Source organism: Cydia strobilella, chromosome 12 (assembly GCF_947568885.1).
Source record: "Cydia strobilella chromosome 12, ilCydStro3.1, whole genome shotgun sequence".
Taxonomy (NCBI): domain Eukaryota; kingdom Metazoa; phylum Arthropoda; class Insecta; order Lepidoptera; family Tortricidae; genus Cydia; species Cydia strobilella.
Genome location: NC_086052.1, coordinates 12,576,819 through 12,589,188, shown reverse-complemented (window position 1 = coordinate 12,589,188; position 12,370 = coordinate 12,576,819). Strand labels below are relative to the sequence as shown.

At 36.4% G+C, this 12,370-nt stretch overlaps 1 protein-coding gene across 1 annotated transcript; it reads right to left on the bottom strand.

Annotated features, from left to right (window-relative positions):
• Positions 1-4,445: 4,445 nt before the first annotated feature.
• Positions 4,446-9,574, bottom strand: LOC134745788 (zinc finger HIT domain-containing protein 3). The gene is made up of 3 exons (XM_063679875.1): positions 9,396-9,574; positions 9,035-9,180; positions 4,446-4,768 (listed from the first exon to the last, which is right to left on the bottom strand). Exons 1-3 carry the CDS (start codon positions 9,455-9,457, stop codon positions 4,590-4,592), a joined length of 387 nt encoding a protein of 128 aa, XP_063535945.1. The 5' UTR covers positions 9,458-9,574; the 3' UTR covers positions 4,446-4,589.
• Between the last annotated feature and the right edge of the window lie 2,796 nt (positions 9,575-12,370).

The window sequence follows — 12,370 nt, the reverse complement described above, 5'->3', positions numbered from 1 at the left end:
AAATAAAAAAAATCATTTATCCATATTTAAATACATTTTAACGTATTTTTATAAATATTTATTGTTAGTTTTAAATTGTGTCGACAGATGGCAGTGAATTTACTGGGGTTACAAAATTTACTATGACAGTACCGCTCTAGTATAAGTTACTCTATGATATAATTTTATTTAGTAGCAAAATCGTTTTGACAGTTCGAAAAAAGAAACTGATTTGACTAGTAGTCAAATACCCTATTGTTTCAATGAAATTTAAACCATTACTTTATCATTACTTATTAAAACAGCGTTCATGTTTTGTTTAGTTAAAAAAGAATTTAACTGTTTATTTTTCTTGCATGAAGGGCCTCACGAATGGGCTTGCATTCCGGAATTTCGAACAAATTTTCCGATATTACAATAGGGTATTTGACAACATTAAAAATATATAACGAATTGCTGTCATCCTGAAAGATAATAAATAATAAAGTATATTTCACTATATTTGAATGTAAATTATGTTTAGGTTTTGGAAAATAAACGAAAGAAAATTTAATATTTTTTGAAATTTCATCAGGGACGTGAACGCTCTGTGATTGGTCAACGCTCGGATGACGTCACACGCGGGTAAAAATTCTTGATTGCCTTGAGTGCTTTAACTGTTTTATTTGTATTTAGTTATTTTAGTTATTGTTCTACAGTTTTCTGATACATTCCGATTTAGGCGTATATCTAGTAGCACAATATTCATAAGAATCTCAAAATGGAGCCCAAATATGTGAAAGCTGATAGCGACAACCTACCAGACAGACGCATTAATGGTTGCACTTTTCTTTAAAGATAATCCGGATTACTATGCTGCGGAACTTAGAAATGTAAAAACAGCTGTGTGAGTATACGTAGAAATTGTTTATTTACGAACATTTCGATTTCGATGATACGAATACGACGACGATATATATACGTTTGAAAGAAAAAGTATGCTACTAACTACCTACTAATGCTGAAAGAGCTATGTTATGAGTTTATGTAGTAATACATTAAATACCTAGATCTTGTTTCGTTAAATACAACAAAATCCGCTGCTTTAACTACCATATTTATGTACAGTTAAATACTACTTACATCGAAGTGGTCTTCACACATAAAAACATTTGTATGCGCTGAAATGCTCTTTGGGTCTCTTCGCGCTAGTTTTAACCACATTTTTCTTTTTTTGGGATTCGTTGGAACGGAAACAAACAATTTATCTGGATTTTTTATAGTCGTACTTGAACATTGCGGCACTATACACCATTTTACAGTGAAATAATCAATTCAATGCACATAAACCATAAGATTTACTAAGGTCATTGACTGAGTTTACTCGCGTGTGACGTCACACGTGTCACGTGATTAGCCCCTTTGCAAAAACAGCGTTTAAGGCGCGTTCAAAATAAATAAACTTTAACATTGTTTTTTTATATTTAATACAGGAAATTTCACGGAAATATCAATGTAGTCTAATTATTAAGTCATAAACAATCAATTAAAACCATTTTCAAAAATTAGTAAAATAGCCTATTCCGGAATTGGATTTAAGTACTTTTATTAGATTTTATGAAAATGGCGAGAAATCGTACGGCAAGCAACATCTGTGCCTGATGTCAGCAGTTGACCACGACACTCTTCAAAGAGTAAAACGACGAAGAAGATTAGATTTTAATACGTTTACTATTGAAAATTTTCAAGAAACTAGGTACGCTGGTGTTATTAGCCGTCATTGTTAAAAGTGAAGTCTAGCAGCATGCATGCCTCGTTAACGTAACCATCGATTTTTTAACTATTGATACTTATAAATAAAGGTAATAGATAAATACTTTAATGCATAGAAAACAACCTTAACTAAGGAACAACTTTACTAATCGTCATAAACACAATAAATGCCCTTACCGAGATTGGAATCCCAGGACCTTCATCTTCGTAAACAGAGCCACTATATACCTACTAGGCTACGAAGCCGTTATACTACCACCAGTTCCGGAATTGGGGCCCAATATCGAAAATCAGTTCCGGTATTGGAAACCATCCGATACTGCAAGCCCTACTCACGCTGCAATAGCTGCAGCAATAGAAGTACTATAGAATACACTAGTTTTTCCAACAGTTTCACGTGTAATTGAATACTTTCGTAATGCATGCATTACGTAAGAAAGTTATAGATTACACTTGAAACTGATGGTAAAACTAGTGTAGGCCAGGAAATAAATGCCCAAAAAAAGGTATACAGGGAAATGCTTGGAACATAATTTTTGACTTCGTAGCTTTGTTTGGACTTGTTAGGAGGTGAACATATCAAAAGTCCCCGGCCATAACCCTGGTGCTGGGGGGGAGAGGGGAGTTTGAAGGTTCCATTTTTCGGTTTTTCGATTATATCTCGGAAACTATGCGTCTGAGCGACTTGGCCACTTATACAAAATGAAAAGAGATTTAATTTGTTACAAGTTTTATTCAGTCAAGTTTTTCGATATCATGTATAGTTTTTGAGATATCCGCTCTTGAAGGTTTATTTAGGGCTCTAATTTTTTTCTTGATTATCTACATCAGTAAAGCTGCTAGGCCGGGTTTGGGATCGTTTCCGTATAAATCGGGGGTGCTGAATTCATTTATGGTATCAACATTGACACCATTCCTAAGTACATAGGATAATTTTTATAACCAAAATCATCTTTTAACGGTGTGAAAAGTGGAGTGGAAATTTGTATGGGGAATCAATAACCGCTTTACTTATTTAAATAATATTTGAGATGGTCTACATGTTTGATTTAGTTGATAATGATACCAAACATGACTTCAAACCTAAATTAAAACAGTATTAACCTCAGGAATTCAACTTCGGCGAAGAAGCTGAATTCCCCTCACACCAAATTTTACACCTTCAAAGTATGATTTTTGAGATAAAAACTATATTATATCCTGTCTCGGGACTTAAAACACCTATTTACCAAATTTCAACTAAATCGGTTCAGCGGTTTAAACGTGAAGAGGAGTTTAAAAAAAAAGTTATTTGTTTAAAGTTTGTATGTTTTTACTTCGGAAAGGATGTCAATGTTGATACCATAAATGAATTCAGCACCCCCGATTTATACGAAAACGTTACCAAACCCGGCCTAGCAGCTTTACTGGTGTAGATAATCAAGATAAAAATGAGAGCCCTAAATAAACCTTCAAGAGCGGATATCTCAAAAACTATACAAGATATTGAAAAACTTGTCTGAATCAGGGACCGGACAACCCTTTCCGCGATAAAACCCTTTCAATGGGCAACACTTAAACACGGCTAACACATTGAAAGACTTTAACTTTTGAACTGCAAGCCCATTCATACCCTTACCTTTGACTAACCCTTACCGAAATGCTAACCAAAAATAAGGCTAGCCCTTAATAAGGGTTACCCTTATCTTTAAGCGCTTTTTATAAAGGTTTCCCTTTGCGTGAAAGAGACAGGATTAGTATATATCTACGGTAGTGTATGAAAAGGAAAGAAAATACGTGCCTAGTCAAAGAACGCCGCCGTCGCCGCCGACGATCGCTCGGATTCGAAGTAATGTGTGCTTTATGAACAATGTAGACGACTTAAATTAGCACGCTTATATGCTAAAAGGGAAGCCCTTTATAAGGCTAACCCTTATAAGCAATATGCAAGGTGTTGGTGAGCGGATGATAAGGGTTTTGTAAGGGTATTTGGGCTACCGATCACTCAAATGTGGTAGCTTTATATAAGGGTTTTTAAAACCAAAACAAAGGGTTTCGTCTGGCAAAGGGTATGGTGAGTTAAGCCTTATGCAATACCCTTATAAAACCCCGATAAGGGATAGCGGGCCGGTCCCTGGTCTGAATAAAACTTGTAACAAATTAAATCTCTTTTCATTTAGTATAAGTGGCCAAGTCGCTCAGACGCATAGTTTCCGAGATATAATCGAAAAACCGAAAAATGGAACCTTCAAACCCCCCTCTCCCCCCCAGCACCAGGGTTACGGCCGGATCTTTTGATATGTTCATCTCCTAACTAGTCCAAACACAGCTACGAAGTTAAAAATTGTGTTCCTAGCATTTCCCTCTATACCTTCTTATTGCTTGGCCTAGTGTCACGACATTAATTTCACGTTACTAATTTCGTAATATAAATCCCGCTTTAGAGTTGTTTCAATCAATAAAGCCCGCTCCAGACTACGCGGCGCGAAGCCGCGAACGCGAGTGTGGAGTCGATTTCGCTGATTAGCGAACTAGACTCCACACTCACGTTCGCGGCCTCGCGCCGCAATTCGCGCACGAGAGTGGAGGGCCCTTAAAATGTCAAATCTTGTGTTGTTACAGTCAGTACAAAATGGTGTTGGCACAATTAGGTACTTTAGGGTCTTGTGTGATTTGGTCCCTTGGTGTATTAGAATATTTAGAATAGTTCAGTTTGAGAAATAACAAAAACTAAAAAAAAAAACAATATTTATTATTTATGGTAACAGTTTCAGAAAGAGTGTGAGAACAAGATGAGTTTCTGAAGTATTTGCCTCCACATTATTTGATAACTAAATTGCAATTTAAACATGTTTAACATGTTATTGTAAATGTCATCTTTAGTCATCCTCTTCAGGGGGTTGTACAACTTTTAAGCATGCATCAACAAATTCTGTAAAGATGGGTTCCTGCATGTATTCTTGAAACAATGCATCAGGGTGGGGTGAGCCATCTAAAACCTTCAGTAGTTCCCGCACATGTGGATTTGCTAAGCACTGTTTTAAATCTGCTGACTCCTCTGAAATTCAGATAATACACAATTAGACTGTTTTGTATAACATTCACTTTTAAAGCCTGACCAGGAATATATGATCACGCGCCATGTTGCGGAATTTCACTGGAACTAATTTTTTCATACTATACTGAACTGTCACCCTATACATGCACAACAACAGCGCCCTCTTGACAATTATCATATATTACTGGTCAAGCTTTAATTTTAATTTATTTTGTTAGTCTTAATTTATTAAGTTAATCTATATATATAAACGTAAAAGCCCTGGCTGACTGACTGACTCACTTAAATCAACGCCCAGCCCAAACCGTTGGACCTAGAGAGCTGAATTTTTCACAATAGGTAGCTTTTATAACGTTAGTACCCACTAAGAAGGGGTTTTTGAAAATTCGTACCCTATAAGGTGGTGAAAAAGGGGTTTGAAAGTTTGTATGGAGATCATAAATTATTTTGAGTGCGGGACTTGAAACTTTGTATAAAGGCATATTATTATAATACAAGAGAAGCGATTTCAGCGTTTTTAAAAATTCATCCCCTAAATGGGTTAAAAAAGGGTTAAAGGTTAAATCCATTTCCATTACAAATACTTTGAAACTCCCTAGAAAGGCAAATTAGCCAATTACAAAAAAAGTAATATTGACGTTTTTGGAAATTCAACCCCTAAGGGGGTTGAAAAGGGGATGAAAGTTTGTCTTGTGGTTCAAATTTTATAATATAAATGTTTATTAATTATAATAAAACAAAAAAAAAACTCATTTCAGCGTTTTTAAAAGGGGGTTGAAAGTTTGTATGGAGATCAAATATTTTTGTGAGTGTGGGACTTGAATCTTTGTATAAAGGCATATTATTAGAATACAAGAAAAGTAATTTCAGCATTTTTAAAAATTCATTCCTTAAAAGGGTTAAAAAGGGGTTGAATGTTTGTATAGGGTCAAAATTATATTTTAAGCTAAGAGTTTGAAACTTCGTAAAAAGGTATTTCATTAAAAGAGAAGAAAGCTAATTTCAGCGTTTTTGAAAATTCCTCCCTTAAGGTGGTGAAAAAGGGGTAGAAAGTTTGTATGGAGGTCAAACATTTTTTTAAGAGCGCGACTCTCTCTCTTTGCATAAAGGCATGTTGTTAGAATACAAGAAAAGTGATTTCAGCGTTTTTAGAAATTCATCCCCTTAAGTGGTTAAAAAGGAGATGAAAGTTTGTCGTGGTCCTAATTTTATTTTAAGCTAGGTACTTGAAACTTCATAGAAAGATATATAATTAAAAGAGAAAAAAAAATCTTTCAGCATTATTGAAAATTCATCCCCCAAGGTGGTAAAAATGGGGTTGAAAGTTTGTATGGAGCGGGACTTGAATCTTTGTATAAAGGCATATTATTAGAATACAAGAAAGTGATTTAAGTGTTTTTAAATATTCATCCCCTAAAAGGGTTAAAAAAGGGTTGAAAGTGAATCTATTACAAATGCTTTGAAACTTCTTAGAAAGGCATTGTATAAAATTCCAAAAAAGTTATTTCAACGTTCTTAAAAATGCAACCCCTAAAGGGGTTAAAACGGGGATGTAAGTTTATATGTGGTACAAATTTTCTTTTAAGCTAGGAACTTGAAACTTGGTAAAAAGTGCATTATATTAAGATAGACGAAAACTGATTACTTACACCGTTTTTGAAAAGTTTGTGTTAATAGTTTCGGGAGCGAATATTTTTCTTAAATAGTGGACTTGTAAATCTTCTAAGAGGGTCGAGAGGAATTATATCGAGAACAATTTTTTTCAGTTAGGGTCTTGAAACTTCGTAGTTTGTGAAAGACAAAATGCGTTGTATAATTATTAACAAATGATTAACCGTCCCTACTGATATCTTTTGCTGCATAATGTTCTATATTATGCTCATGTAGAATATATAACCACCAACATACAAATCCACGCGTTCGAAGTCGCGGGCAACAGCTAGTATTTAATAGGTAGATTAACAATAAAAAAACCGGTAAAATGCGAGTCGGACTCGCGCACGAAGGGTTCCGCACCATTACGCAAAAACGTCAAAAAAATCACGTTTTGTGTATGGGAGCCCCACTTAAATATTTATTTTATTCTGTTTCTAGTATTTGTTGTTATAGCGGCAACAGAAATACATCATCTATGAACATTCCAACTGTCTAGCTATCTCGGTTCATGAGATACAGCCTGGTGACAGACGGACAGACAAACAGACAGACAGCGGAGTCTTAGTAATAGGGTCCCGTTTTTACCCTTTGGGTACGGAACCCTAAAAAGTAACCTAAAACTAATACCTAAAAAAAACTATATCTAAAGAGGGTATAGGGCCCTGGGGCATAGTGCCAAAGATACTGGCAGCATTTCCTCACTGAATCGCAACGTTTATTTGTTGACTATTTGGTTATATGCAATGAAAGTGAATTTTAACCAAATTTTAACTATTTCTTGTAACACACTTTATGAATTCAGTGATCATTTCATTATAAACTAACAATAACTCTTTATGAACTATAGGCATGCCAATATAATGTATTTAAAAAGTTTTTTTAAGAAACTCACTGTTTGTGTTTTTATGTGCCAACTAACACACAAAGATCGATAGATAGATAGCGTTTATTCGTGGCAAAAAAGAGGAAAACACGTACATAGGAAACACAACATAAATAATATAAGCCACGAAATGGTCCCGACTCAGCATGGTGCTAGCCTGGCTGGGCTAGCGCTGATCTTCCGTCGGGGCCATGAACTAGTGCAGTTCTAAGAATACTAACACAGTATAAAACAAATAATAAAAGACACGTCAAGATTAATTAAAACAAACAAGATGCAAAAATAAAAATAAACAACAATTCGTTAAATAATAAAAATGAGAGTGAGTGGCGGTTGCGGAAGGGACAAAAAAGGCAGTAAGTACATACTTAATACACTTATGTAAATATAATAATCTATATTGAATCTAAATGTAGCTTGTCTCAAGTTTGAGGCATTCCTCGTTAAATTGATGTTTAAGCATAAACTTTTTTAAAGTTGTTTTAAAACTATGAATGCTTTGCAGGTTTCTGATAGGAGGTGGGATGTTGTTCCAACACCTAGTGGCTGCGTAACGAAAACTGCCTCTGAAGGCTGCTGATGTGTGTCTAGGAGTTAGAAGTTGAGTCGCAGACCGCCGACCCCAGCGTGACTCAGATATGGAAAGCTTCTCATACAAATAAATAGGAGTCTGACAGTTTATTACTCCAAAGAGTAAAGAAGCAAGGTGCAGCTTACGGCGGTGGTGCATTTTTAGGATATTGTGCTGATTAAGGAATGGTGATACGTGGCCCCGCAATGGAATGCAGAAACAAAAGCGAGCACAGGCGTTTTGGACACGTTGTATAAGTCTTTTGGTTTTACAAAGAAGTCGTGGTCCAAATACCGCATCCACATAATTTAATTTTGACAAAATAAGTGACTCTACTAACCTAACACGCAGTATTTCATTAATGAAAGGTCTAACTTTGTACAACACTTTTAGCTTGTAAAAGCAGCTCCTTACTACATCAGCAGTATGCTTCTCAAAACGAAGGCCATTATCCATCAAGAGACCCAGGTTCCGAGCCTCATAAACTTGCTCGATTGGCTCGTCTAATAGCGTGACTTTCATAGTTGGTGTGATACCAGCCAACAGGTGTTTACTTCCAAAGACTAGATATTTCGTTTTGTTCGGGTTAAGTAGCAGGCAGTTATCTGAAGCCCATGATGCTATATTACTAAGATCAGTGTTGAGTTTAGCTATAGCGTCATCAATATCAGGTGGCTTGCATGAAATGTACACTTGAACATCATCTGCATAGACATGGTACTTACAGTGCGTGATGCGTGAGCCAATGTCGGCTGAGTATAAAATAAACAGAATAGGGCCAAGGATTGAGCCTTGGGGGACTCCCTTGGTTACGCTAATTGGGTCAGAGGTAATTGTGGAACCGTCACATTTGATTTTTACAAATTGGCTGCGCATATTCAGATAACTATCAAACCATCTTACAGTTTTGCTGTCAAAACCATAATATCTCAACTTTGACAAGAGAAGATCAATATTTAGGCTATCGAAAGCCCTAGAAAAATCAAGTAGAACCAACAGAGTGCACATGCCCTTGTCTTGAGAGCACAGTATACTATCTGTAACATCCAGTAAAGCTGTAGTTGTACTTCTACCCCTTCGGAAACCGGACTGTACATCTGGTAGTATATTGTTAGGTTTTTCAAACCAAAAAAAATATCGACAAAGTGCTACCTACCTAATAATTTCAACTTTTCCTGAGGCACAGTATCTTCAGTAGGAAACTCATATTCTTTTTTAACTACTTCTGATTGTGTAGCATTAGGTTTCAGTGGCTCTTCACAAGGAGTTTCCTTGTGTTTTTGGCAGCATGTTACTGAGCAGCTATAACAATTAAGAAACAATTAAAATAGCACAATAGGTACTCAATCAGATCTAATTCTTTCTTTTTTGCACATAAAAAATAGTAGGTAACTAAAATATTGCATTACAATTATTAGCACAAGGAAATACTAAATAAGAAACTGTTTATGATTATTATTAACAGTGACATAAAGGTCAGACGTACAATAGATTTAACATATAATCCAGACACTTACTAAGGTTGTCTGCACTTTGGACATTTGTATTTCGATTCTTCTCCGCATTGTATACAACTCATTCTGGAACCAAGCTTTGAAGGAATAGGTACTAATTCAGTTACATTTATTTGCAGTTGCAGTAAATAAAAATAAAGCTAACAAATTGATTTGAATACGATACGCATGTCGTATAAAGTCGAGTAAACATCTGTCAATGTCATCAAATGTGACAAATATCAATGTCAACAGCACATGTTATTTACCAAAGTTGTTTGAGCTATATATTTAACTACGTCTCCTTACAACCAAGAAGTTAATATATATACTCATGGATAAATTTAGAGGAACCCAAAAAAAAGGTTTAATTACTGGATTACAGCACCTACAGTAATTTCAAAATCAGTAATGCGTTACTCAAAATTTTCCATGATATAAATATTCTGGTACAGACAGACACCTTGTTAGTAGACAAAGGCGGCCAATTAAAAAATATAGGCGCGAAGAGTTGAATTCCCATAGATTATTTGAATTACGCGCCTTTTCTAATTTCACAAAACATAATTTGAAGCGAAACGAAAATTCACCTTTGATGACTCTTTCTTTGGGATCGTTGCCTTGAATGTTCCGTTCATTCCGTTTCCATGCGAGCGGGACAGTCGGGGCTACAGGCACGTGCGTGCATAATGCTGATCTGTTGATGGGAACCTTAGATGGCCATAGGAACTAAGTGTACGATCGATTTCAATAATAACCTGTAAGTACGCCGTACGTATACTTACCTGGGCACAAGCGGTTACTTATTTTCTACAGGACAGACAACTTTTAAAAGCCGTATATGATCAATAAAAGATTATTAAATAACTTTATAGAAGGTATTATTAGGTATTATTCGCCGATATTCACGATTGACCTTGCCTCATAGTACGTTATGTCTGATCACTACGCTTTCTGTGCCCTATATCTTGGAAACGTCTCATCTCATAAAAAAATAAATATGGGGTACTACCTAAGTTGTCGTAAATTTTATGCTCTACAACTCTTTCCTACATGTAAATAACATCGGAGCTATAGAAATTTTGATATCCGCGAAAAAACGATTTGTATGACATTTGACCTTGAATAACTTCTGACGCGCACACGATCTATGCTCTATGCGCCGATTTTTAAGAGAACCTTTGATACGTCATAACGAATGTGTATACGAGTATCATAGAGTAAGTTATACTAGAGCGGTACTGTCATAGTAAATTTTGTAACCCCAGTAAATTCACTGCCATCTGTCGACACACTTTAAAACTAAAAATGAAGATTTATAAAAATACGATCAAAGATAGATATAACTCCGTAATAGATGGATACAGTCTAAGGAAAAAACGTGCCTCGAAAATCACGAAAATTTGATTCTCGATCAGATGGCGCCACTAGTTTTGGCCTACACTCGTATAGAGGGCGTTGACTGTTTCGTTTGTTATTTATAATTTTAACGCATACCAGTGAAAGAACATGGGTCAAAATCATATAAAAATAATTAATGCAAATAAAAAAATCATTTATTCATATTTAAATACATTTTATCGTATTTTTATAAATATTTATTTTTAGTTTTAGTGTGTCGACAGATGGCAGTGAATTTACTGGGGTTACAAAATTTACTATGACAGTACCGCTCTAGTATAAGTTACTCTATGATACGATGGAATGTATTTAAATATAGATAAATTATTATTTTTATTTGCATTAATTATTTTTATGATTTTGACCCATGTTCTTTCACTGATATGCGTTAAAATTGTTAAATAACAAACGAAACCGTCAACGCCATCTATACGACTGTAGGCCAAAACTAGTAGCGCCCTCTGAACGAGAACCAAATTTTCTTGATTTTCGAGGCACGTTTTTTCCTTAGACTGTATCCATCTATTACGGAGTTATATCTATCTTTGCGAGTATCCAGCTTATTATCTCTCATTCCGAGGTTGACCCCCTTTTTAGGCTTAAAATGACCGGCCCAATTTGTCTGTAAATGAAAAGCGCGATATTCAAAATTACTACAGATAAAGGTACCGAACCTTCGCGCCTACATTTTTATTTTTTTTTGGCTTTTAAATAGAGATGGACCGAATATTCTAACTGAAAAGTTCTGGAGGACCTTACATTGAAGTGTTGCAACAAGACAAACATAATACTTAGGTATAAAAGTTTTGTTTAATACCACGTCGGTGACAAACAAGCATATGGCCCGCCTAATGGTAAGCAGTCACCGTAACCTATGGACACCTGCAACTCCAGGGTTATGTAACATGTGCGTTGCCAACCCTTTAAAAACCTGTGCACTCCTTCTTTGAAGAACCCCATGCTGTAGCCCCTCGAGAAAACCTCGGCAGGTTTCCACAGCCCGAGCGTCCGCGGGAGGAAATTCCTCATAAACCGCACAGTGCGCGACCATTTATGTTCTAGGGTGTGAGGATTAAGACCTTGCCGATGGCGAGCGGTGCGGTGATAGAAAGCGCCCGTTGGCATCATGTCAAATAATTCTTCATGGCTCCTCTACACGATGGCCCAGCGCTAGACCAACGAGATGGTCATGCGATGGTTATGGCTCCTCTATGGAATGGGCCACGTGTAGATGCGTACATTGCGTACGCACCATCGCTGGTCCGCTACCTTTGATGTGCGGACGAAAAACCGACACCGTGGCCATCCCATCGCCATCCCTCCGCGCCATAAGCCATCCGACACCACTATCCTCTCTACACGTTGGCCCATCTTAGTGGGCCTCTGGGCCAGTATGGGCCCATCGTGTAGAGGAGCCATCAGAGCACAACCTATTATTCGTATTCGGTGCCGAATACGAATACCTATAGAAAAACTTGCCGGGCAGGTACTAAAATCGTGTTTGTGGTGTTGCTCTCGAAATCTTGAGCCATTTTCCCGAGCTAGCTCTCCGTCTATTCTATAGGGTCAAATGATTTCTTATCACAAAATATTTCCGT